At 42.1% G+C, this 25,636-nt stretch overlaps 1 protein-coding gene across 2 annotated transcripts; it reads left to right on the forward strand.

Annotated features, from left to right (window-relative positions):
* The first annotated feature begins 771 nt into the window (after nucleotides 1–771).
* slc16a3b (solute carrier family 16 member 3b) lies at nucleotides 772–24,050 on the forward strand. 2 transcript variants are annotated; one of them, XM_067509072.1, is made up of 7 exons: nucleotides 802–929; nucleotides 1,517–1,677; nucleotides 17,418–17,665; nucleotides 17,760–17,903; nucleotides 20,600–21,207; nucleotides 21,594–21,774; nucleotides 22,738–24,050. In XM_067509072.1, exons 3-7 carry the CDS (start codon nucleotides 17,443–17,445, stop codon nucleotides 23,052–23,054), a joined length of 1,473 nt encoding a protein of 490 aa, XP_067365173.1. In that variant the 5' UTR covers nucleotides 802–929; nucleotides 1,517–1,677; nucleotides 17,418–17,442; the 3' UTR covers nucleotides 23,055–24,050. The 2 variants fall into 2 exon arrangements, with proteins under 2 accessions (XP_067365172.1, XP_067365173.1); XM_067509071.1 differs by lacking the exon at nucleotides 1,517–1,677 and having other exon boundaries at nucleotides 772–929.
* Nucleotides 24,051–25,636: the final 1,586 nt, after the last annotated feature.

Genomic DNA, 25,636 nt, shown 5'->3' on the forward strand with positions numbered 1-25,636 from the left:
TATTTTCATTTTGTGTTGACATTTTGATGTTCTTTGTGTGTTTAGGGTTATTTTTAATCTATTGTATTTGTGTGTAATAATCAATCCCCTCTTTATGATAATTTGCAAAATTTACCTAAACCTTGTGACTTTCAAACAAGAAATATGACACTTTATACAGATGGTCTGCAAGACCCTGCTGAAAAGAAGACCCCTTTAACGATCCATCAATAGAAATTGTGTATATCTGGTTACAGTAACATGATTAACCTTTAACTAGAGCAGAAGAAGAAGCTGTAGAATTGGTGCAGCGATGAGGGTAGACTAATGATAATTTTTACTTTTTGTCTGATAGTAACCAAGGTATTCAACACATACACTTTAACAATGATGTCAAACAGAACCAATGCTGCCAATAAAAGAATGTGTGTGCAGTTACTCTTAATTTTCATCATCTGGTGTAGTTATTGAGGATGATAAACTATCTATAGTCTCCTTATTGAAGACTGGATGATCAATATTCTTTTCAATGTTTTAGGAGGAATGATGAGATCTCGTTGCGCAGTGCTCGGGCTGCTGACGCGTTTTATTTTAGATCCTTTAAAACTCACTCAGTCCACTTTCACCTGACAAATTCCACCGAAATTAATCTTCTGGCGTAGCTTCAATTGTTCCTTCAGAAAGTGTAGAAATATAAAGTAAAAAATGAATAAAACCTCAAAAGCTGAGGGTGCGGCCCATCTTTTAAAGTTTTATCATTTTTTTAATCATGTTTGGATGTAGGTAGCGAACTGCATTCAGATAAAGCGTAAACAGAGGGAGGCACGGTTCAGGTGGGGCGGGGTTTTCGGAGTTTTCCGTCTCCGCTGCTCCGTATAAAAGGAGCAACAGGAGCGCACACGCAGTATCATATAGAAGCCAACGGGGAGAAGGCGACAGCATCTGAAGAGGTAATGTGATTACTTTAATGTACGTCTGTGTAAGTGTCTCCTTGAGACGTATCTCCTGACTTATGCGTTAGCCTCCGTCAGAGTAACTGCTAGCTTGCATAAAGGTCAAACGGCTAAGAAGAAGCGTGGCCGACGGTACATTAAAGGGAGAGATGACATTGCTGTCATTGCACTTTAGAGATGCTCCTTGCTCCTGACGGTAAATGGATCGTTCCACTCATCTGGTCCGCGGGGATGCAAAACTACGACTCAACCCTCACGTAGGCCGCCGGGGAGCGTGAGCACGCCCAGCGACTCCCACCTGTTCTTAGACTTTTACGCTGCAGAATGAGCATCGAGGGGCAGCTTTGTCCAAAATCGGCAGCTAACTATCTGAAACGCTTAATTTAGCCAGTGTGTCCCACTAAACGTAGCCTAAAGGTGAAAGGTCTGCCCTGTGCGCACCGTTCCGTGACTGACAGACTGCGATGCGCACGTAATTATTCAGTGGCCACAAATAGTCTGCCATCCATCCAGACAACCGACAGGACAACAAACCACTAGACACACAACAAACGTTATCTGATGGGGGTTTATTTTTCCGACAGGGTTTTGTGAGTCAGTGCGCTTCGTTATTTAAAGGATGGATATGCTCGACTGGCTGCATCCTTGGTTATTAATATCCGGATTGTCAATATTCATCGGCTCTTCAACTCAACTCAAGTCGGCTGATAGGCTTCAGTAGAAAACTACAGGAAGAAAAAAGAAGGTTAGAGATCTGGATCATTTGTCTTTCATTAAATATACCACTGTGTGTTCTGACCCTGTTGATCATGGCCAGTATGTTTGCAGTGTAGTGAGAAATACACCTGTATATCCACCAGGCCTATTTGATGTTTTGGGTTATTGATGTAGTCTACATCTCTTTATGCAAATATCAAGTCAATTAAGTTGCCAACACTAGTAGTATGGAAATTACAAACATTCCCTTAATATTTTTAGTAAAATGGTAACTACAAAAGTAAGAACCAGATAATACTATGGTATTACAAACTTATTCTAACTCCTATTTTTGTCATGGGCCATATGTTATGTATCAGCAAACAACTTCAAACATTTACAATTTTGAACTTAGAAAACTGAAGCTTTACTGGTTTCACAATCTGGTTAATGGTAACAGACTCTTCAGAGGAATATCCTGATGCATAGCTCAGTTTATCTTCTGTCGATAATTTGGATTCTGCATGTACCATGAGAATAAGGACAGAACTCCACTGTAGGTATGTGAATGGGCACATAAAGAGTCATTTTTTTCATCTAATCATGGTGTGTGCTAACATGAATTTGTGCCTTGTTGAACTGCATCATGTTTTTCCAGTGATCTACAGAGTCCTAAGCAACTGTGTAGCAATCTTTAAACAAGCTTTAATTTTTTTTAGTTCCTGGTGGAGGTAATGGGATGATGATTCATGCCAAACCCAGTGGTTGGAGTCTGCCTTTTGTTTTTCTCTGTGAGAACTGTACCTGTAGCTTCCAAATCAAGTGGTCCTTGGATGTTGACCTATTCTTATGACTCATTCTCTGACTGTGTGGTCACATATCTTGCAAGAAGCTCCTTTGTGCGTTGGATTAATGCTTCTTCTAGTTCTATAACACATTATTCTTTCAATACAAATAAAAGGTAGTATATGTCCCAAATCCCACATTTTGATACCAAATTTGTGATTTCATCCAGGACAGGTCACCTTTTGTTGAGTCAGTTACTGTTGTGTTTCCTTATACAAAGTCTGTTCTAAACAGTATTAACAAATTTGCAAGACTGGCAAACTTTCACAAGCTGTGTGTGCTTGTGTCCTGAGACATTTGACATATTGACCTGGGTGTGATAAACTGTGGACAATTTTGTAAGGAGGGAAAGAGTATGGGACTGGGGCGACTACAACAATTGCTGTTGGCTACATTGTTCATTCAGCCATTTGACTGGTGATAGCCTGCCACAGCGGACAAGCAAAAAATCTTCCGCCTATAATTTTCAGACATGGCAGTTGGCATAAACCCTGTGGCTGGAACAGGATGATGACACAGGAAGTAGAGGGGGATGATAAAATCAAGTTTTGGTTAGTTTACGATGACACATTATGCGCAATTGAGGGGGGTTTGAAGAAAAGCAAAGAATAAGGGAAGTTATAATAGCTCAGAATGAGAAACAAGTCAATTAAATGAAGATATTATTACAGCAATTTATTACATATACAATTCTCAAGGCCAGAACAAAATCATGGCCGTAGGAAAACCAAGATGTCATTTTCAGGTAAAGGTTATATTAAGTGTATTTCATTAAATAATTCCAGTTAATCCTTAATTTAGTTTTTTACTGGAATTATATACAAACATTTTGGGAGAAGGGAAAATTATCGCACAACTGGAAAGAAGTTGTAATTCCAATGTTCAAGCAAGCAGGAAAAGGCTGCACACATCCAGGGAATTATAGCTTTAACATGTCACCCTTAAAATTACATGGAAAATAATTGCAATTCATAACTGAAATATAAAAAATGAAGTGTAAATAGAATAATAAAGACCATGTATTAAAATAGAGTGGATTTAAGAGGCAGACCTGACAAGAGTTTGATAGTGGTTGAGTTTTATCAAGTATTCTGGTTCTGCTAATAAATTACGGTTTATATCAACTCCCAGCTGCAATTCGAGAATATTTAGAAAAAAAAAAGATCTAATGTTTAGATAACGGAAATATCCCTTCTTTATTGTTAATCCTGTTTGTTGGTCGGGTGCACATTTATTTCCCTGGTCCACTTTTTTCCCTGTCCATATCACAGCTTTACACAGCTTTAATGTGATACAGCATGATGTGCATTTCTAACTTTGGTATTAAAATGATCGAGTACTGTTGTCTCTGGTCTGGTCTTTAATAAACTGTCTATATCAGGGAAGATTGTGACTCGGGTTTGATTTGTTAAATTTATCTAGGGAGTCTGGGTTTGTCTACTTCACTCCGTATGTGGTTGGCAAGTTTGCACATTGGCTCTGTGGTGCGACGTAAACACCAACCACCAGAATTAGGGCTACAAACCCACGAGGGAAGCAGAGACATTTGCAATTAATGGCAATAAAGTTCGGGTCAGCATAGTGTTGGAGTCTCGCTCACATCTAACCTGGCTAAGGTTGCAGTTCCGTGACCCTGACTGACTGGCCTTTCTATGTGGAGTTTTTATGTTCTTCCTGTGCTTGTGTGGGTTTCCTCCAGGTTCTCCTGTTTCCTCCCACAGTCCAAAGACTTGCATGTTTGGTTAATTGGGGACTAAATTATCTGTAGTGTGAATGTGAGTGTTAATGGTTGTCTGTCTGTGTATGTCCCTCTTTGCTGGCCCTGAGAGACTGAAACATGTCCAGAATTTACTCTGCCTCTCACCCTGTGACAACTGGGATAGGCTCCAGCCCCCCACCGTGTCACGAGCCGTTCTGAAAAGTTGACAGGCTGCCAGCGGCAGTGCAGACTCCGGTATCTACACACACACAGCACTAAGAGAAGTTCCACTTTTTCCTCAATCCTCCCTCTGATGTTTTTTACACAGTGAATGCACATTAGAAACAAAAACGTTGGGTAGTGGTGTGTGTAATTCTTGCCACTACAGAAGCGTTTTCCTCTCATCTTGTGCTTCAAGTGCATGTAAGGTCACCTTTCACCAGAATGTCCATTAAACCCGAGGAAGATGCAGATGTGGGACATCTTTTCCCTGATATGTGTGATTTGCTCTTTGGGGAGTGTTGGGAATTTGGATGAGACATTTTCTCCTCTTCTGCAGCATGACTTTATGTCAGGTGCTACGGCTTTTAGTTTATTGTACATGGAATGTGCAAAATGGTTTTACATAAAAGTGCAAATACTAACAACTAACCATCATTGTAAAAATCAAAAACAACAAATAGGTTCTGGCAGTCGGTTTTTTCTTTAATGCAACCATGAGGGGGGACAAGCCAGAGTCTTCTTGTGCCAGTTCCAAGTCTGGATAAATGCAGAGGGTTGTGTCAGGAAGGGGAAAAAATGTAAAACATATCCCAGCTAAACATGCCAATTATGACTTCCATACCGGATCTGACTTCCATACCGGATCGGTCAGGGCCCAGTTTAACAACGACAGCCAACCTTGCTTTTGACCTAAGAGGTACCGGTGGAAATGGGCTTCTGTTGGTTGAAGAAGGAGATGAGGAAGCTGTGTTCGTAGGCAAAGAGCAGAGAAAAGCCAAGAGAGTAGGACTGACTTTGAATGTTGGGGCAAAGAGGATGGAAATGTAGTGAATATGTAAGAATGTAGGGTCACATATAAGAGCAGAGGCAGAAACATGTGGACTCCATCTTGTGTCGACGTTGTCATCTGAAAGAGATTGGTGACTGTAAAGTATTGGTAGGGGAGAGTGTAGCCAGACAACACAGGATGGTGGTGTGTAAAATGACTCTGGGGGTGAGGAAGATGAAGAGGACAAAGGCAGAGCAGAGGACGAAGTGGTGGAAGTTGAAAAAGGAAGAATGTTGTGTAGTTTTTAGGGAGGTTGATAAATACTCCTCTCAAGAGCATCTAGCAGCCAAACTATTGAGATTTTCAGTTACTGTAGACGAAACGTTAACATGCTACCTCCAGATCTTCAACTCTTTACTTGCAACAATAACAGTAACAGCAGGCAATTCAGTGTCTACATATGTATTTGCTGTGGTATATAAGGTAATGTTAGAGCTTACTGGGGGAAGGGAATTATTAGCTATGAAAAATAACTTCCATATCCTAGATTTAGTTATACTATATATAGATAATTGAACATTCTGTTTCTATCTCCTGCACACAAACAACACCATGTTTTGATCTATTTAATATGTATAATGTCACGGCAAAAACTGTAAGTTAAGAGGCAAAAGGTAACTCACAAGTGAATGGTTATGGTGAATTTAATAAGCAAAATGGAGAAACATGCAGCAGAACAGAACTAAACTCTGGAGTGGGCCAAATCAGATTTTGACCTCACTGTGGAGGTTGTTCAGCTGGCTTTACACCAAGAACAAAGGGATGAGTAAATGCAAATCAACCTTCAAACCAGTCGAATTAACAAGTTCTTGTCACTTTGTCCTTTTGTCTTCTATGTCTTTTAAGTCTTTGAGACTGATCATCTGTGCTGGTTCCCATGGGTTCCCTGCTAGGAAGCAAGTGTTCAGGTGTAGGTAGTTTTATGGTTGATATCTAGCTAACACACTTCTTTGTGGAGGCAGAGACATGATGTCTTGCTGGGGAACAAAAGGTGAGGAAGCACTGGTTTAAGCAGGTTTGATACTGGGTCTGTCAGAATCATGAAAACAGTAAAACAGTGTTACCTAGATTTTGAAATTTCTATCACATATAACTTTTACTTTAAATGTATTTCTGGGGGGCTTGCCGTGGTCCTCTGTAGCTAGCAGAGCTCTTAGTGCTCCACTTGCCTCAAAACTCACCTGCTTCTTCATACACTCAGAGTTACTCAGATTATTGGTCATAGACATATTGCAGTTTAAACAGAACCTGAACTGCAGAGTAAGGACTGGACACAACTCATAGGTCATGCTTCAGGCAGGAGTGTGTGTGTGTGTGTGTGTATGCATGTGAGAATGCCCAAGTCTTATTTTAGCATGGGTGATAATACTTGGGGCTCCTGCAGAATACTGCACGAGTCACACTGGGTCATGTAATGTGTGTATTATGTGGGTGGGCTTATATGTATGACGAATCATACTCCATAAAGCATAAAGACAAAGTAGGGGGACAGCTTGAAATGATCTGCTGTAATTATAGCTATTATTGTAAAGTTTTTGTTCTAGTAGAATTTTATTCAAAGGTTCATTGTACTGGTTGAAAAAACCCTTTTAGCTACTTGTCTAAATTAACAAAAGCAAATTAGGAAAGTTTAATAGTTCTAAATAGTAAATGTATTTATTATTGTCCTAGGAAGTGATGAAGTTGTACTATGACCTCACTAAAAAAAACTTAGGACCTAAGGTGCAGGCTGGACACGCAAAAAACCCATTTAAGTCTATAGCAGCATAACTAAACGTTGGTTCAGTCACTGATGTGGCTTTATAAGTCTTGGAAGTAGAGAATGTGACTTCTTTGTGAATTTGAACAGGGAGCTTCACAGGAGAGAAGCTGAACTGGAGGCTCGACCCCCAGTTCTACTTTTGGAAACTCTAGGACCCACAATTAGACCTGCGCTCAGACTAAAGTGGTCTAAAGGGATATGGTACTATCAGGTCTTTAAGATATGATAGAGCATGAGCATTAGCAGCTTTGTATGTAAGGAGGGTTTTAAATCTGGTTCTAGATTTAATGGGAAGCCAATGGAGAGAAGCTAGTGAAGGAGAAATATGATCTCTCCTGCTAGTTCCAGTCAGTGCTCTTCTGCAGCATTTTGGATTAACTGAAGGCTTTTTAGGGAGTTTTTAGGAAACCCCAAAAGTGGGGTGGCTGTAGTTCAGTTGGTAAGGCAGTTTTCCACGGACCACGGTGTCAGTAGTTCGATCCCTGGTCCCAGCTATATGTCGAAGTGTCTCCTGCCAAGACACTGAACCCCCCACAGCCCATTCCCATCCCCAGTGCAGTGCTGCTCCAATTCTGATTAATATTTCTAATGTATAACACCCTACATAATATACAGGTAAAAATAAGTTAAGGAGCATTTACTGTAAATAAAGAATAAAACTACCCGATTCCAACACAAATAAAGTGTGTCCACTCCAAATTTGAAGTGTGAGGATGGTGGTACAGGACAGATAGGAAAACCACTTTAGATTCTAGAACATACATGATTTCAAATAAGTATAAAACAGTGTTGGAATTGACAGTGTTCATAATTTTCTTTTAATTAATCTTTTCTGTTTGTTGAACAAAACAAAAAAAACAAAAAAAGAAATTAAAAGAAAATTATGGTAATAAAGGTCAAAGGTGGTGCGTCTTTTTATCCACTCTATGCACCAATGTGGTTAATCCTTAATAACACATCAGTTATTAGTTGATTATATTTTTATGATAAATTTAATATATACCAAATGTAACTTGTAACTAAAGCAAAACTAATTTAGTGGAGTAATTTATTTTCAAATAAAATAAATAATAATAACAATAAATAAAAACTAACATAAAGATTTCCACTGCTATGCTGATGATACCCAGCTATATTTATCTATGGAACCAGATGAAAATAATCAGTTAGTAAAGCTTCAAGCCTACAAGACATAAAGGCCTGGATGTCCCACAATATTTTACTTCTAAACTCAGACAAAACTGAAGGCATAGTAAGTCATTGGGCCCAAAAATCTCAGAGATGTGATGTCCAACCATATTGTTACTCTAGATGGCATAAGTCTGGCCTCCAGTACTACTGCAAGGAACCTTGGAGTTATTTTTAACCAGGATTTGTCCTTTACCTCACATATAAAACAAATCTCTAGAACAGCCTTCTTCCACCTACTGAACATTGCCAAAATTAGGAGCATCCTGTCTCAAAGTGATGCCGGAAAACTGCTCCATGCATTTGTTACCTCTAGGTTGGACTACTGTAATTCCCTACTTTCAGGATGCCCCAGTAACTAAAGAGCCTGCAATTAATCCAAAATGCTGCAGCAAGAGTGCTGACTGGAACTAGCAAGAGAGATCATATTTCACCTTCACTAGCTTCTCTCCATTGGCTTCCCATTAAATCTAGAATAGAATTTAAAACCCTGCTTTTTACATATAAAGCTCTGAATGGTCAGGCTCCATCATATATAGAAGACATCATAGCACCATATCATCCCAGTAGACCACTTCGCTCTCAGAATGCAGGCCTACTTGTGGTTCCCAGAATTTCCAAAGGTAGAATGGGAGGTAGAGCCTTTAGTTATCAAGCTCCTCTCCTGTGGAACCAGCTCCCAGTTCAGATTCGGGAAGCAGACACCCTCTCTACTTTTAAGTCTAGGCTTAAAACCTTCCTCTTTAATAAAGCATATAGTTAGTTATAGTTATGCTGCCATAGGCTTAGACTGCTGGGGGACCCACCCCCCAATGCACTGAGCTCCTTTCCTCCTCTTGACCATCTCTCCTCTCCTCTCACCCCACAATTGTCACCACTGTATGTCATTAACTCTGTGTGTTTTCTCCCTTAGTTGTCTTTGTCCTTCTGTCCCCCTCTCTCTGTCCCTTTCTGCAGGTGTCCCTGTGTTTGAAGCTGTGAGTCTTCCAGCGTGCAGTTACTGGTCCTACCAATCTGCGCCATGTTTTGTTGCTCTGTTCTTTTCTCTTTTCACTTTCCACTCACCCCAACCGGTCGAGGCAGATGGTCGTCCACCCTGAGCCTGGTTCTGCTGGAGGTTTCTTCCGTTAAAGGGAGTTTTTCCTCTCCACTGTTGCCTATGGCTTGCTCCAGGGGGATTGTTGGGTTCTCTCTATACATCTTTATAATCTTTACTTTATACTGTAAAGTACCCTGAGATGACTTTGTTGTGAATTAGTGCTATATAAATAAAGTTGAATTGAATTTAATTGAATAAGATTATGTTACTCTTTATTCATGTTCAATCACCCTTTCGCCTAAAAGGTTTTTAAGTACCTTAAGTGCAAAGTAAAATTATTTTGTAGGAAACATTTGGATTTGGATCATAGCCCACTGCTACATGAATGAATACATTTACTCACAGACATGTAGACAGGAATATACTGCAGCAACAGGGTTGTAAGCAGTTTCTTTTTTCTCTGATACATTTACAGATATTTCTAAAATTGTAAATTCTTTTCACTTTATCATCATGGGGTACGGATTGAGTAAAAAAGGAATTTATAAAACTGTGGTATCTGGTTGCAACATAACAAAATTGAAAAGTGAAGTGCGTGTGAAAACTTTCGGTGTGAACTGTAATTACTGTGCAGGGTTTTGCTGTCGTATCAGCTGGAGCAGCTCCACTGCAGCCTCTCTCATCATTGATCCTCACACTGATGAAAATTATTGGCTGCTGTCAATCCCCCGTCATTATCAGACTAAGTTTATAACTCAGTTTGTGATGTATATGCACCCACTGCCTCGGCTGCTTTATTGTATCTCTTTTCCCACTCTTAAATCTGTCAGATATGATTCTTCTTCTTCTTCTTTTCCTTTCGGCTGCTCCCTTTCAGGGGTCGCCACAGCGAATCATGTGTCTCCATCTAACTCTGTCCTCTGCATCCTCTTCTCTCACACCAGCTAACTTCATGTCCTCTCTCACTACATCCATAAATCTCCTCTTTGCTCTTCCTCTAGACCTCCTGCCTGGCAGCTCCAACCTCAGCATCCTTCTACTGATATATTCACAGTTTCTCCTCTGAACATGTCCAAACCACCTCAATCTGGCCTCTGACTTTATCTCCAAAACATCTAACGTGAGCTGTCCCTCTGATGTCCTCATTCCTGATCCTGTCCATCCTCGTCACTCCCAAAGAGAACCTCAACATCTTAAGCTCTGCTACCTCCAGCTCTGCCTCCTGTCTTTTCTACAGTGCCACTGTCTCTAAGCCGAATAACATCTCTGGTCTCACCACAGTCTTGAACATCTTTCCTTTCATTCTCGCTTTTATCACACAACACACCTGACACTTTTCTCCACCCGTTCCAACCTGCCTGCACTCGCCTCTTCACCTCTTTTCCACACTCTCCATTGCTTTGAACCGTTGACCCTAAGTACTTAAAGTCCTGCACCTTCTTCACCTCTGCTCCCTGTAACCTCACTGTTCCACCTGGGTCCCTCTCATTCAAACACATGTATTCTGTCTTGTTGCGGCTAATCTTCATTCCTCTGTTTTCCAGAGCAGACCTCCACCTCTCTAGATTTTCCTCCACCTGCTCCCTGCTCTCACTACAAATCACAATGTCATCTGCAAACATCATAGTCCATGGAGATTCCTGTCTAACCTCATCTGTCAGCCTGTCCATCACCAGAGCAAACAAGAAGGGGCTCAGAGCCGATCCTTGATGCAGACCCACCTCCACCTTGTCATACGCTTTCTCTAAATCTACGAAGACACAATGCAACTCCCTCTGACCTTCTCTGTACTTCTCCATCAGCATCCTCAAAGCAAATACTGCATCTGTTGTACTCTTTCTAGGCATGAAACCATATTGCTGCTCACAAATGTTCACCTCTGCCCTTAGCCGAGCTTCCACTACTCTTTCCCACAACTTCATTGTGTGGCTCATCAGGTTTATTCCTCTGTAGTTGCCACAGCTCTGCACATCTCCCTTGTTCTTAAAAATTGGCAGCAGTGCACTTCTTCTCCAGTCCTCAGCATCCTCTCACTCTCCATGATCTTGTTAAACTAGTCAGAAACTCTACTGCCACCTCTCCTAGACACTTCCATACCTCCACAGGTTTGTCATCAGGACAAACTGCCTTTCCACTCTTCATCCTCTTCAACGTCCTCCTCACTTCACTCTTACTAATCTTTGCTATGTCTCCTTCATCTTCCTCATTTATCAACTCTTCAAAGTTCTCCTTCCATCTTCCCATCACACTCCTGGCACCTGTCAATTCATTTCCATCCTTATCTTTAATCACCCTAACCTGCTGCACATCCTTCCCATCTCTATCTCTTTGTCTGGCCAACCTGTACAAATCCACCTCTCCCTCTTTAGTGTCCAACCTAACATACAAGTCCTCATATGCTCTTTGTTTGGCCTTTGCCACCTCTACCTTCACCTTACACTGTATCTCCCAGTACTCCTGTCTACTCTCTTCAGTCCTCTCAGTGTCCCACTTCTTCTTAGCTCCTAAACTTCCTCGTTCCACCACCAAGTCTCCTTGTCCACTTTCCTCTTTCCAGATAAAACACCAAGTACCCTCTACCTGTCTCTCTGATCACATTAGCTGTAGTGGATCAGTCATCTGGAAGCACCTCCAAACCACCCAGAGTTTGTCTCAGCTCCTCCCTGAAAACTACACAACATTCTTCCTTTTTCAACTTCCACCACTTCGTCCTCTGCTCTGCCTTAGTCCTCCTTATCTTCCTCACCACCAGCATCATTTTACACACCACCATCCTGCGTTGTCTGGCTACACTGTCCCCTACCAATACTTTACAGTCACTGGTCTCTTTCAGATTACAACGTCTACATAAGATGTAGTCTACCTGAGTGCTTCTACCTCCGCTCTTGTACGTCCCCCTATGTTCCTGCCTCTTCTGAAAGAAAGTGTTTACTACAGCCATTTCCATCCTCTTTGCAAAGTCAACCACCATCTGACCTTCTGTGTTCCTGTCCTGAAGACCAAATCTGCCCATCACAGTCTCATCACCTCTGTTCCCTTCACCTACATGCCCATTGAAATCTGCTCCAATCACCACTCTCTCACCTATGAGGATGCTCTGCATCACTTCATCTAACTCACTCCAGAATTTCTCCTTCTCTTCTAACTCACATCCTACCTGTGGGGCATAACCACTCACAACATTGAACATCACCCCTTCAACTTCCAGCTTCAGGCTCATCAACCTGTCTGATACTCTTTTCACCTCTAGAACATTCCTCACAAAATCCTCTTTCAATATAACTCCTACTCCATTTCTCTTCCTATCTGACCCATGGTAAAACAACTTGAACCCTGCTCCTAAGCTTCTAGCCTTGCTACCTTTCCACCTGGTCTCCTGGACACACAGTATGTCCACCTTCCTTCTCTGCATCATGTCGATCAACTCCCTAGCCTTCCATGTCATAGTACCAACATTCAAAGTCCCTACTGTCAGTCCTACATTCTTAGCTTTCCTCTTCTCTCTCTACCTACGAACACACCTTTCTCCTCTCCTTCTTCATCTCTGATCAACAGTAGTCCAATTTCCACCGGTACCCTGTAGGTCAACAGCACCGGTGGCGGTCATTGTTAACCCGGGCCCCGACCGATCCGGTATGGAAGTCATTGTCACGATTAGCATGTTTGATATGGCATGTGTTTTACGTCGGATGCTCTTCCTGACACAACCCTCTGCATTTATCCAGACTTGGGACTGACACAAGAAGACACTGGCTTGTGCCACCTTGCAGTTGCATTATTCAATTTTGTTATTCTGCTATTACTTATTTCCTCACCAATTTTAACTGGCTGCTTTCTGTCCAGTGTGTAATTCAGTGTTGACAGTTTATTCTTTCTAATCAATAACTTAATGCTTGTTATACTGAATGATCACAGGATAATGAATTACCACTGTGATCCACTGTGTGTGCTGAATAGGTTTATCTTGTGTTAGAAACCATGGCGATGGCCTCACACCTAAGGGGTGTGAATCACAGTGAGGACTTCTTTTAATTACGAATGAAAATCCCCAGCCTCTGGCAGGGAGCTGTGCCATTTCTCTTCCCCTGCATATCTTCATTGTCCTTTTTCACTTAGATTAAATCCACTGTGCTGATTGGTTGTTGTCTTGTAAACCCGTGACAATCTGCAAAAGTGCTTCTTCTTATCTTTTGGCCTGTTCCCTTTCAGGGGCCTCCACAGTGAATCATGTGTCTCCATCTAACTCTGTCCTCTGCATCCTCTTCTCTCACACCAACTAACTTCATGTCCTCTCACTACATCCATAAATCTCCTCTTTGCTCTTCCTCTAGACCTCCTGCCTGGCAGCTCCAACCTCAGCATCCTTCTACTGATATATTCACAGTTTCTCCTCTGAACATGTCCAAACCACCTCAATCTGGCCTCTCTGACTTTATCTCCAAAACATCTAACATGAGCTGTCCCTCTGATGTCCTCATTCCTGATCCTGTCCATCCTCGTCACTCCCAAAGAGAACCTCAACATCTTAAGCTCTGCTACCTCCAGCTCTGCCTCCTGTCTTTTCTTCAGTGCCACTGTCTCTAAGCCGAACAACATCGCTGGTCTCACCACTAGCTTGAACATCTTTCCTTTCATTCTTGCTGATACTCTTTTATCACACAACACACCTGTTACTTTTCTCCACCCGTTCCAACCTGCCTGCACTCGCCTCTTCACCTCTTTTCCACACTCTCCGTTGCTCTGAGCCCTAAGTTTAAAGTCCTGCACCTTCTTCACCTCTGCTCCCTGTAACCTCACTGTTCCACCTGGGTCCCTCTCATTGACACACATGTATTCTGTCTTACTGTGGCTAAGCTTCATTCCTCTGTTTTCCAGAGCAGACCTCCAGCTCTCTAGATTTTCCTCCACCTGCTCCCTGCTCTCACTACAAATAACAATGTCATCTGCAAACATCATAGTCCATGGAGATTCCTGTCTAACCTCATCTGTCAACCTCTCCATCACCACAGCAAACAAGAAGGGGTTCAGAGCCGATCCTTGATGCAGACCCACCTCCACCTTGAACTCCTCTGTCACACCTACAGCACCTCACCACGGTCTTACAGCTCTCATTAAAGTCCTTCACCACTCTAACATACTTCTCTGTCGCTCCAGACGTCCTCATACAATACCACAGCTCCTCTCTCGGCACCCTGTCATACGCTTTCTCTAAATCTACGAAGACACAATGCAACTCCCTCTGACCTTCTCTGTACTTCTCCATCAGCATCCTCAAAGCAAATACTGCATCTGTTGGACTCTTTCTAGGCATGAAACCATATTGCTGCTCACAAATGTTCACCTCTGCCCTTAGCCGAGCTTCCACTACTCTTTCCCACAACTTCATTGTGTGACTCATCAGCTTTATTCCTCTGTAGTTGCCACAGCTCTGCACATCTCCCTTGTTCTTAAAAATGGGCACCAGTACACTTCTCCTCCAGTCCTCAGCATCCTCTCACTCTCCAAGATCTTGTTAAACAAACTAGTCAGAAACTCTACTGCCACCTCTCCTAGACACTTCCATACCTCCACAGGTTTGTCATCAGGACCAACTGCCTTTCTACTCTTCATCATCTTCAACGTCCTCCTCACTTCACTCTTACTAAGTAAAGTATACAGTATAGTATATTAAAGTATCTACAAAGGAACCCTCCCCACTTTGTTAAAGCAGCTTCTTTTTACAGCACAATCTACATCGCTGGAACTGAGATGACAGATCAGTTAACTGGGGTTTCAGGCCAGTCACTTACAAGTTACATTCCCATACAACTAAACTGCAACTATAAATTTGTTCTGAAGGGAAAAGTACTTGTGACCAGAATACATTTAATATTAATTTATAATATGTGTTAAATTACCATGCTGCTTCCAGACACTGGCACGTCATGCATTTTCAGGAACACGCAGTAGTAAACAGTGATGCTTTGTTATAGCCATTACGCTTCCTTCTCCCAGCCCTTGGTGAAGTGAGAGCAAAACTTAAGTTAGTGTCAGGTATAACTCAGTCATGATTTAACACAGGCACATTTTTAGAAAGGCAGAGCTTTATTCAGAAGTGCAACACATCCAAATATAAACCAATCAAAAATGTTATACACAGTACTATGCAGAAGTTTCAGGCAGGTGTCAAAAAACTAAAATGCTGTCAAGTAAGAATGTCTTCAAAAATAGAAGTTTTTTGTTTTATCAGTTAACAAAATGGAAAGTAAAAAAACAAGAGAAATGCAAATCAAACTATTATTTGTAACCATTTGCCTGCGAAACAGCATCAGTTCTTCTAGGTACACTTGCTGTTTTAGAAGGACCTCAGCAGGAAGATATGCCAAACACAAATCAAAAGGTTTCATGTAGAAGAAGTTGACAAACAGGTAACTGGATGGATGTGGCCAGAGAGGAGGCTTGCAGGGAAGAAATACACAAAAATAATAAGTGGTAGCATCCAGTAGAACATCAGGTGTAACAAAGATTTCTGGCTTACTTGCGTCCAAGGAACCACGAGCTGACCTTTGGAGAGGTGTGTGCTGGGGGAAAACCCAAGATGATTCAGATCCAGTCGGCGTCCTCCACTTGGCTGTCAATATGGGAAGATAAGAGGCAACAGGGCAGCTAACAATAGTAGGCAGAGAGGAGCAGACATGAGTCTGAGGATTACAGGAGTTTCACAAACAGTCTCACAGAATCACTGGGAGTCCAATACATATATTCTTGAGGTCCAGTCTAGCTCTGTAACATAAAGTAAGAACAGGACCGGTCTCCCAACATATTTGTAGCCAATCACTCAGAGTGCAGAAAAAACAGTTCCAGTCCAAAAATATTCAGAATAACTAAAAGTTATCATCTCAGAATATGACAGAGGACAGATCCAAACATTCAAGAGCTTAATAGATTCCTAATCCAAAAACTCCAAGATTTTAACTGTATCCCAATCTCAATTTTCAGTCATGCATATAAAAGGTTTCCAATAAGGACCAGAGGCATAGTTCAGAATCCAGGTTTTCTAATATGTTTAAAGCACTCACGATATCAGGTTAGGCTGAGCAGGCAGGTCAGCTTGGTGCATTAACGCCACCTGCTATGCTGGAGTATGACCTAGGTTTGGTTCTTAGCTCAGCAAACATGGGAGTTTATAAAGGGAGTGAGGGACGTACAGGTGAAAACAATCAAGCCTTATGATGTTTGGTGAAGGACAGAAATGACCATGGATCAGGAAGTAGAAATGAAGGGCTACAAAATAAAAGCTGGAACCAGTGGAGATGGTGACTATGACAGTTCCAAAATGTTTGAGAACTAACCACACATCCTGCCACAAGTCCTTCTGTGGTGAGACCTTCATTTTTCTGGCCCCCAGTTGCTATGTTTCCATGCACAGTTGAGTCGCTTAGCCTTGTTTCAATGTCAGAGTTATTGCTTTTTGAAGACCATGACAACTTCTGAGCAGAATTCTCCGCGCAGTAGATGGGTGTACCTGGGTTCTTTTGAGGTTTCTTTTTTCTTCTTTAAAAGATTCCAGTCTGCTTTGAAATCTTTTCCTGATGCAGTATACCCACCTTGCATCTTGCTGTGCTCAGTCCTGCCATGTATGACCTGTGACATGTATAGACTGTATATCATTTCTTCTACTAGGAATTGTTAGTTTAAAGCATAGTTTGACACCAGCCTAAAACATTTGCTCAGTGCAGTATTTAGTTGCTAAGAATATCATTTTTAGGAGACAAAGTTAGCTCTTTAAAATAACAGTACTGTGTTGTATCATCTACCTTGTTGGTAAGAAAATACAGTACATCACTCTCAGTGTTAATCGGAGTTTACTTTTGCAGCAAACCTTGAGCACTCAGCTGAGTGTAAGCTGAGCATAAGTGGCCCACTTGTAATGTGTGATACTTTCAAAGCCTACATTTGTAAACACAGTATTTTAATACCATGTCAATGTTTGGCAAAAATATGCCAAACATTGTGTCTGGGCCAATTTAGCAACTAACTTTTAATGAATACAACACAAATGCTGTTGTGTTCTACGCACCGTCAAAAATAAAAGTGCCCGTAATGTAAATTAAACAATTTCATAAAGTAATTAATTTACCAAACCAACACTTATTGTCCCATATTTCATGATCCAGTGACACCGCAGATTTAAGTCTGTTTTTTTTTTTACTGCTGTGTTACAGCCACTGACAAACACCAGAGTTCACTATGGGAGGAGCAGTAGTAGATGACGGGCCTCAAGGCGTGAAGGCACCAGACGGTGGCTGGGGTTGGGCAGTGCTGACTGGCTGTTTCGTCATCACTGGTTTCTCCTATGCCTTCCCCAAGGCTGTCAGCGTCTTCTTCAAGGAGCTGATCAGAGAGTTTGACGTTGGCTACAGTGACACCGCATGGATCTCATCAATACTGCTGGCCATGCTGTATGGGACAGGTAGTTCAGAATCACACACCTCAACATCACAATGGTAAATTCTGTCTAATGCATGTTTATAATGTTTACATCTCAAAGGATTATGTTTTCTTAGGCCCTCTGTGCAGTGTGTTAGTGAACAGGTTTGGCTGTCGACCAGTGATGATGGTTGGTGGACTATTTGCCTCCTTAGGAATGATTCTGGCCTCATTTGCTACCAAAATTATACACATCTACCTCTGCACTGGAGTTATTACAGGTAATATCAAGATATTGACTGGATAAAAAAAAAAAAAATCATCCACCTTCAAACCAATTACTTTTTTTGTTTTACAGCCTGAAATGAAAACAGACACTGAATTCTGCTTGCACCGATTTACTCAATGCAGGTTACAACATACAAGTGAAAAAAAAAATGGCAACACAGTAAATTTCTAAGGGAATAGTTTTACAGTTGGACCCTATAAGGTGCTTGACACAACAGCTCAGTTTAAAATACAGTTTATTATAAAATATAGCAATTGGCAAAGGGGGGTGGCTGTAGCTCAGTTGGTAAGGCAGTCCATGGACCACAGGGTCAGTGGTACGATCCCTGCTATATGCTATATATACACTGAACCCCTAGAAGCCCACTCCCCTCCCCAGCTGTGCAGTGCTGGTCCAAGACCGGTAGAAATTGGGGAGGGTTGCGTCAGGAAGGGCATCTGGTAAAAAAACTGACAAAAATTAACATGCGGACAATGAGCTGCTATGGCGACCCTGAACACACAGGACAAAAAAAAAAAAGTAGTTGGCAAAGCAGGATTTAGTGAGTCCTCCGACTCACTAGGTGGTGCTGAACTCAAGTCTGAGAGAGAACAGACAGATGAGTATCTTGGCAATGACTTGTGGGATATGGTGTCCAAACATGAAACTAGACTCACTAGAGTGAGTGGGGAGACGAGCAGAGTTTGGAGGTTAGGCAGGGGTCTTATGGGGAAGAGCGGAGTATAGTCCTGGTAGTATAGTTAGATCCTTGGATGGAGGGAAGTCCACTAGGGAAAATTTAGTGGTCTGGATCTGTAACACAGAGACAGGCCTGGTAGTGATTGCAAGAAATGTCGCCATTGGGAACTTCCAATCGCTGATAGTGAGAAAAAAAAAACCCAAAATCCCTTTAGTGACACAGTGTGCTAGTGCAATAGTCTCTTAGCTCTAGATTCCATAATTCATGATACATGATAATTACAGTGGATATTTCCTTGGTGAAGCCCTTGACACCTGATACAGGTAATGATGGAATACTTAAACACATGATGGACAATTGTTTGAGTACCATGTAGAGCAGTAATCACATGGCTTGGTAAAAATGTGTGCATGGCATGATTAAAGCATAGACATGACGTGGTATATCTCTTTATAATCGTGGTTAATAGGGCTTGTGATAATCTTGATTCCTTATGGGCAGATGACAGTACTCATAATCCTTAGTCATTCATTAGGTCGGCAACAGAGAGTCAATAGGAAGCGGTTACTCACCAAACCAAAGGGGCAGCCACAGTCAGTTCGATAAACGTAGCGTGGTCTGAAATCGTAGCAATGATGCACTTGATGAGAGCTGGAAAGTTGAGGTGGAAATGCAGGCAACTGTGGGCAAAGCAAAACTCAAACAGTGAGAGAAACAGGTGTAAATTTATAGGAGTGGTGATTAGTGGTAAAGCTTGATGATATGAAAAGGGAAAAGGAAGTGACTGTAAAATAAAAACCTAAAGGAGCAAGTGAAGTAGTGATCCTGACAAAATGTGTATTTGCACATTTTCCATGCCTACTCAACTTTGTTGGCTGTTTGAAGAAGATTGGTTAGGAGAACCCAATTTTGTGGATGAATGGATATAAAATGGTGAAGAGGCATAGAAAGATGTACCCACAGTAAGACATGGGGGTGGTAGCATCCTGTTGTAGGGATGTTTCTCTTCAGCTTTGGCTGTGGCCAAAGGGAAAACCTGAAATCTGGAGATGAAGAACAAAGCCAAATTAACCGTGCAGTGGCTGAAGGAGAGATGCAGATTTTAATCCTATTAAAAATATGTGATAAGAACTAAAACTCTACAAGTAGGAGTGGGTGAGCATTTGTCAGGGTAGATCCTGGACAGGTCTTCAGTCTATTTCAGGGCCAACACAGAGATAGTGAGGTTAAACATACAGGTTAAACATACAGTGATTAAAGACCTGGGACTAAACTCAAGCTAAAGAAAATGGTACAGGGCTGGAGAAACCAGACAGAAATTAACCTGGGGGTGGGGGGGGGGGGGGGTGCTGAGGGAAACTAATCCCAACGAAATGTCACAGGACTGATCTGGAATACTTAATGATAATATACAGAATGTGCACATTCAATAGCTGACCAAGAAATGAACTAACACATGCTCCAATGTGGTGCCCACACAGTGACCAGGGATTAACCAGGGAAGGGAAATTACACCCAAAGGTGTTGGGATGGCCAACAATCACCGGGAGCAGTTGGGGTTCAGTGTCTTGCTCAAGAAAACTTCGACATGGTGGACGACAGCTTCTACCTTCCTGCACCACAGTCGCCCCCCAAGTCAGGAGTAATAACAGGAAAGTTGTGCTGAAAGTTATGCAGTTATGCTGCTGATGGGACTACTGAGAGCACAGGATAGGGACCCAAGCAGGGTCTGGTGGTAGTAGGACACAGACAGGCAGACAAAAACGAGGAGCCAGTAGGCCGCCAGGTCAGATTGGTGGACAGGCAGGTTAGTAGGCAGACTGATTATCCGGCAACAGATCAGGGTCCAAAGCTCATGTGGGAAATGGCTAAAAAGGTCAGTGTTGGTTTGCAGAGAGAAGCAATAGGGTCCTGTCAGGCAGGGAGGCAGCAGAACACACCGGTCTGTTTTAATAAGGATAGAAACCATTTGCTGATTTTTTTCTTTAACACTGCCTTTCTCTCATCAGGTTTGGGTCTAGCATTGAACTTCCAGCCGTCTCTGATAATGCTGAATCGCTATTTCAGTGAGAAACGTCCCCTAGCCAATGGCCTGGCAGCAGCTGGCAGCCCTGTGGCCCTGTGCTGTCTTTCCCCACTGGGACAGATTCTCCAGTACCAGTATGGCTGGAGGGGAGGATTTCTCATTCTGGGAGGCATCCTGCTCAATTGCTGTGCCTGTGGTGCTCTCATGAGGCCCCTGCTGCCTCCTAAGAAAACCCAGGAACTAGAAAAACTTTCTATAACTACAGAGGGGGAAAAGAAGCCCAAGCCAAAGAAGAAACTGCTGGACTTCAGTGTGTTCAAGGACAGGGGTTTTGTCATCTATACCCTTGCTGCATCTATCATGGTGCTGGGCTTGTTCGTGCCCCCTGTGTTTGTGGTCAGTTATGCTAAAACCCTTGGCTATGAGGACACAAAGTCAGCATTGCTACTCACCATCTTGGGATTGGTTGATATGTTTGCTCGACCTGCGTGTGGAGTTATAGCTGGCATGAAGTGGATACGACCCAGAACTGTGTACCTATTCAGCTTCGCTATGATCTTCAATGGGTTCACCGACCTCATAGGATCACAGGTATCAATGGATTCTATGTTACAAAGAAAACACAAATGAGAACAGTTAGTTTAGAAATCTGCCTGTACACATAAAGACCAAGCCACATATGGAGGATATGTAGTTGTTTTACAGATTCCCTAGAAACCATAATGTTTTCCAGAATAATCATGAGATAATAAGAAGGGAGACTTTCTGTTTTCTAATGTGCATTAAGTAACAATAAGGCTAATATTGTTATGTGCATTGACTTCAGTTCATTAGCATTAAATAATAATTAATACCGCAAACAGGCTGATAGTTATAGCAAGGCAAAGTTATAATACATCACCATGTGATCATCCCCAGTTCCTCCCTCTATATATGTGTTGTCACATTCAGAAATCTCTTGCCTGTCTCCCTTTAAGGCAAAGGACTATGCAGGTCTGGTGGTCTTCTGCATGTTCTTCGGTATGTCTTATGGAATGGTGGGTGCACTACAATTCGAGGTGCTCATGGCTATCGTTGGAACAGAGAAGTTCTCCAGTGCCATTGGCCTGGTGCTGCTAATGGAAGCTATGGCTGTACTAGTGGGACCTCCTGGAGCAGGTCAGAGCATGAAAAACATTTTTAAATTAGTCATGTAATACTGTAATCATTTCAGATATTTTTATAGTTTTACATTTGCAAGATTTTTGGGGGTATTTTTAAAAAATGTATTAAGTTCTACTAAAACAGGAAGTAATCCCTAATGGTTGACTGGTAAGTAGAAGTAGCATTACTGTCATTGTATTGAAAAGGCTCTGACCTACTATAACAAACATCGTACTAAATAGTACTCGCTGCAACAGTCATTCAATCATCACAAACTACTGGATATAAAAATCAAACAACTGTAAACAGTTTTTTGATAGTATGTGTTTTATGGACAGGCTGACGGTCATTGCTAAAGAGGGCATACAGGATAGGGGACACAAATCTCTTGAAGGACACCAGTGTTCCAGATAAGGGTCATGTTTGTTTGCCCAACCTGACAGTCTGGGGGTGGTGGGTCAAGAATTCCAAGGTGCATTTGTAGATGATTATGTTCAAGCCCAGTCTGTGAAGTTTTGACACTTGAGTGGCAAAGTGGGGTAAGTGTTAAAGGCTGAGCCAACATCTAAAAACAGCAACCGGGCATATGTGTCGGGGTGTCTAGGTGATCCAGTGCCAAGTGGACGGCAACACAAACTCCATCTTCTGTTGATCTGTTTGCCTAGTTGGTCTGCTGCTGCTGTTCACTCTACCTGCCACTGGTACTGGGTGGCAGGGATGGAGTGTTTGATCTGGGCCAGAAATAATCTCAGTATGAATATTTAGCCATCACCAGTGCAGCTGTAATTGGGTGATAGTCATTTAAACAACTAAAGCTATTTTTGGAACTTGCAGAATGGCTGTTGCTTTGAGACACATTAGAACAACAGCATGATTCTGGAAGACCTCTGGTCCTCTAAACAGGAAGTGGTGGTATGTGGTATCTGAAGTAGTAAAGGTAACAGCCATAGTAATTTTAATCATTGTACTCTCCTCCAGGTCGCCTCCTGGATGCCACCCATCAGTACATGCATGTCTTCCTGTTGGCGGGCTGTGAGGTCACACTGTCGGCCTTGGTCCTGGCCCTGGGTAACTTCTTTTGCATTAGTGGGAAACGATCCAAAGACCCAGAAGTGGCTATGACTGCTTCAGAGAAGGAGGGGCTGAACGACCCAGTGGGGGTTGGGGAAGACTTTGAAAGTGAAGCAAAGCCAAAAGGGCAAAAAAATGGCAAAGTTAGTGGTAAGGAAACAGGGGAGATGGTGGTAAAGGAGATGGGGGAGGAGCATGAACAAAACAATGAGACGTCGTTATAAGAAATAAAAATAGCAATAAAAAAAACAACTTTGCAGTTTGTCTGAGAGGACGCACATAAAGAGCACTACTGAACTATGGTGAACAGCTACAGTGAGGTGGGACAAGGTAGGGGACAAATAGAGGACTGAAATAAAAATTGCAGTTTGATTTGAATTGATTATTAACTGGTTCATCCTAATTTATTAAAATGCAACGTACCGACAAGATTCTGTTTATCACTGTTTTCCTGGAGTTAAATGACGTCACCATACATGCAGCGTGAGCTCCCCTGTTACGCTTGTGATGGTCCCCAGTGGACGAAGGGAGGTGTTACAATACCTTGTGGTATATCCATGTACAAGCAACGATTATCATATGGCAGAAGTTTCATGCTTTGTTCATCTGATAACACACTGGTCAAAAATGCTTTTCAAAGCTGCAGTAAAAGCTCTGTGTTTAGTGTCTTTCAGAATGTTGTTGTCAGTTTTACTTTTCACACTCAAAATGCAGAAAACACATTTTGTTTACTTTGAACTAAGTATTTACTCACATTTTATCTAACAGGGTCGGGCTCACATTCAAAGAGGAGCTGGAAATGTAATATTAATATTTATTTCCCTGGCAGCTGAATAAAATACTGGAGCTTTTCACTCAGCTGAGTTTAAAGTGTTTTGTTGTATCCTATGATTTCTGTGGCCATTTCTTGAGACTGACACGTCCACTTCTTGTTTGATGAATTTGTCTGTAGGACTGTTGTTCTTTAGACCTGGTGTATCAGTGTTCATCACACTCCGATGTCCTACACTGTTGTTACTGCTCTGTAAAGACTTGTAAAGGCTATGATTTCTGTACTCTGTGCATTTAGAGTGTATTACAAATAATTAATCTGCTTGATATATTACACTAGAAAGTAAGAACAACTTGCTGAGATGGCAAAGCTTTGTTAACCTTGTTCATGATTTCCTTAAATGACTGTTTTTCCCCCAAATAAATAGATTTCCCGTGGAGAAAATTAACACGATCCCTCCATGTAGCATCTTAAATACGCAAAAAACACTCTACCAGTCAGTCAATTAATACTAGTAGGACTGCTAGTTGAATTCTTTAGATAATCTAGATGCCATCTGGAGACAGCTGGGTGTCCCAGTTGTTAGGTAAATAGATCAGAAATAGATTCTCCTCCAGTCCTCAGCATCCTCTCACTCTCCAAGATCTTGTTAAACAAACTAGTCAGAAACTCTACTGCCACCTCTCCTAGACACTTCCATACCTCCACAGGTATGTCATCAGGACCAACTGCCTTTCTGCTCTTCATCCTCTTCAACGTCCTCCTCACTTCACTCTTACTAATCTTTGCTACTTCCTGCTCCACACCTGTCACCTCTTCTACTCTTGGTTCTCTTTCATTTTCCTCATTCATCAACTCTTCAAAGTTCTCCTTCCATCTTCCCATCACACTCCTGGCACCTGTCAATACATTTTCATCCTTATCTTTAATCACACTAACCTGCTGCACATCCTTCCCATCTCTATCTCTTTGTCTGGCCAACCTGTACAAATCCACCTCTCCCTCTTTAGTGTCCAACCTAACATACAAGTCCTCATATGCTCTTTGTTTGGCCTTTGCCACTTCTACCTTCACCTTACGCTGTGTCTCCCTGTACTCCTGTCTACTCTCTTCAGTCCTCTGTGTCCCACTTCTTCGTAGCTAACCTCTTTCTCTGTATACACTCCTGAACTTCCTCATTCCACCACCAAGTCTCTTTGTTCACTTTCCTCTTTCCAGATGACACAACGAGTACCCTCCTACCTGTCTCCCTGATCAAATTAGCTGTAGTGGTCCAGTCATCTGGAAGCACCTCCTGTCCACCCAGAGTCTGTCTCAGCTCCTCCCTAAAAATTATTCGACATTCTTCGTTTTTCAACTTCTACCACTTCGTCCTCTGCTCTGCCTTAGTCCTCCTTATCTTCCTCACCACCAGCATCATTTTACACACCACCATCCTGTGTTGTCTGGCTACACTCTCCCCTACCAATGCTTTACAGTCACTGGTCTCTTTCAGATTACGTCTACACAAGATGTCGTCCACCCGAGTGCTTCTACCTCCGCTCTTGTACGTCACCCTATGTTCCTGCCTCTTCTGAAAGAAAGTGTTCACTACAGCCATTTCCATCCTCTTTGCAAAGTCTACCACCATCTGATCTTCTGTGTTCCTGTCCTGAAGACCAAACCTCCCATCACATTCTCATCACCTCTGTTCCCTTCACCATCATGTCCATTGAAATCTGCACCAATCACCACTCTCTCACCTCTGGGGATGTTCTGCATCACTTCATCTAACTCACTCCAGAATTTCTCCTTCTCTTCTAACTCACATCCTACCTGTGGGACATAACCACTCACAACATTGAACATCACTTCTTCAAATTCCAGCTTCAGACTCAACAACCTGTCTGATACTCTTTTCACCTCTAGAACATAACTCAAACTTCTTTCAGGATAACTCCTACTCCATTTCTCCTCCCATTTGACCCATGGTAGAACAACTTGAACCCTGCTCCTTAGCTTCTAGCCTTGCTACCTTTCCACCTGGTCTCCTGG

This window comes from Channa argus, chromosome 7 (assembly GCF_033026475.1).
Source record: "Channa argus isolate prfri chromosome 7, Channa argus male v1.0, whole genome shotgun sequence".
In the NCBI taxonomy this organism is placed as follows: Eukaryota; Metazoa; Chordata; class Actinopteri; order Anabantiformes; family Channidae; genus Channa; species Channa argus.

Bases quoted from the DNA above. Each gene is read 5' to 3' on its own strand.
- slc16a3b (XM_067509071.1), top strand. From the start codon at position 17,443: ATGGGAGGAGCAGTAGTAGATGACGGGCCTCAAGGCGTGAAGGCACCA. The intron at 17,666-17,759 runs GTAGTTCAGAAT...ATGTTTTCTTAG, and splicing joins GGCCATGCTGTATGGGACAG to GCCCTCTGTGCAGTGTGTTA. The intron at 21,208-21,593 runs GTATCAATGGAT...TCTCCCTTTAAG, and splicing joins CCGACCTCATAGGATCACAG to GCAAAGGACTATGCAGGTCT.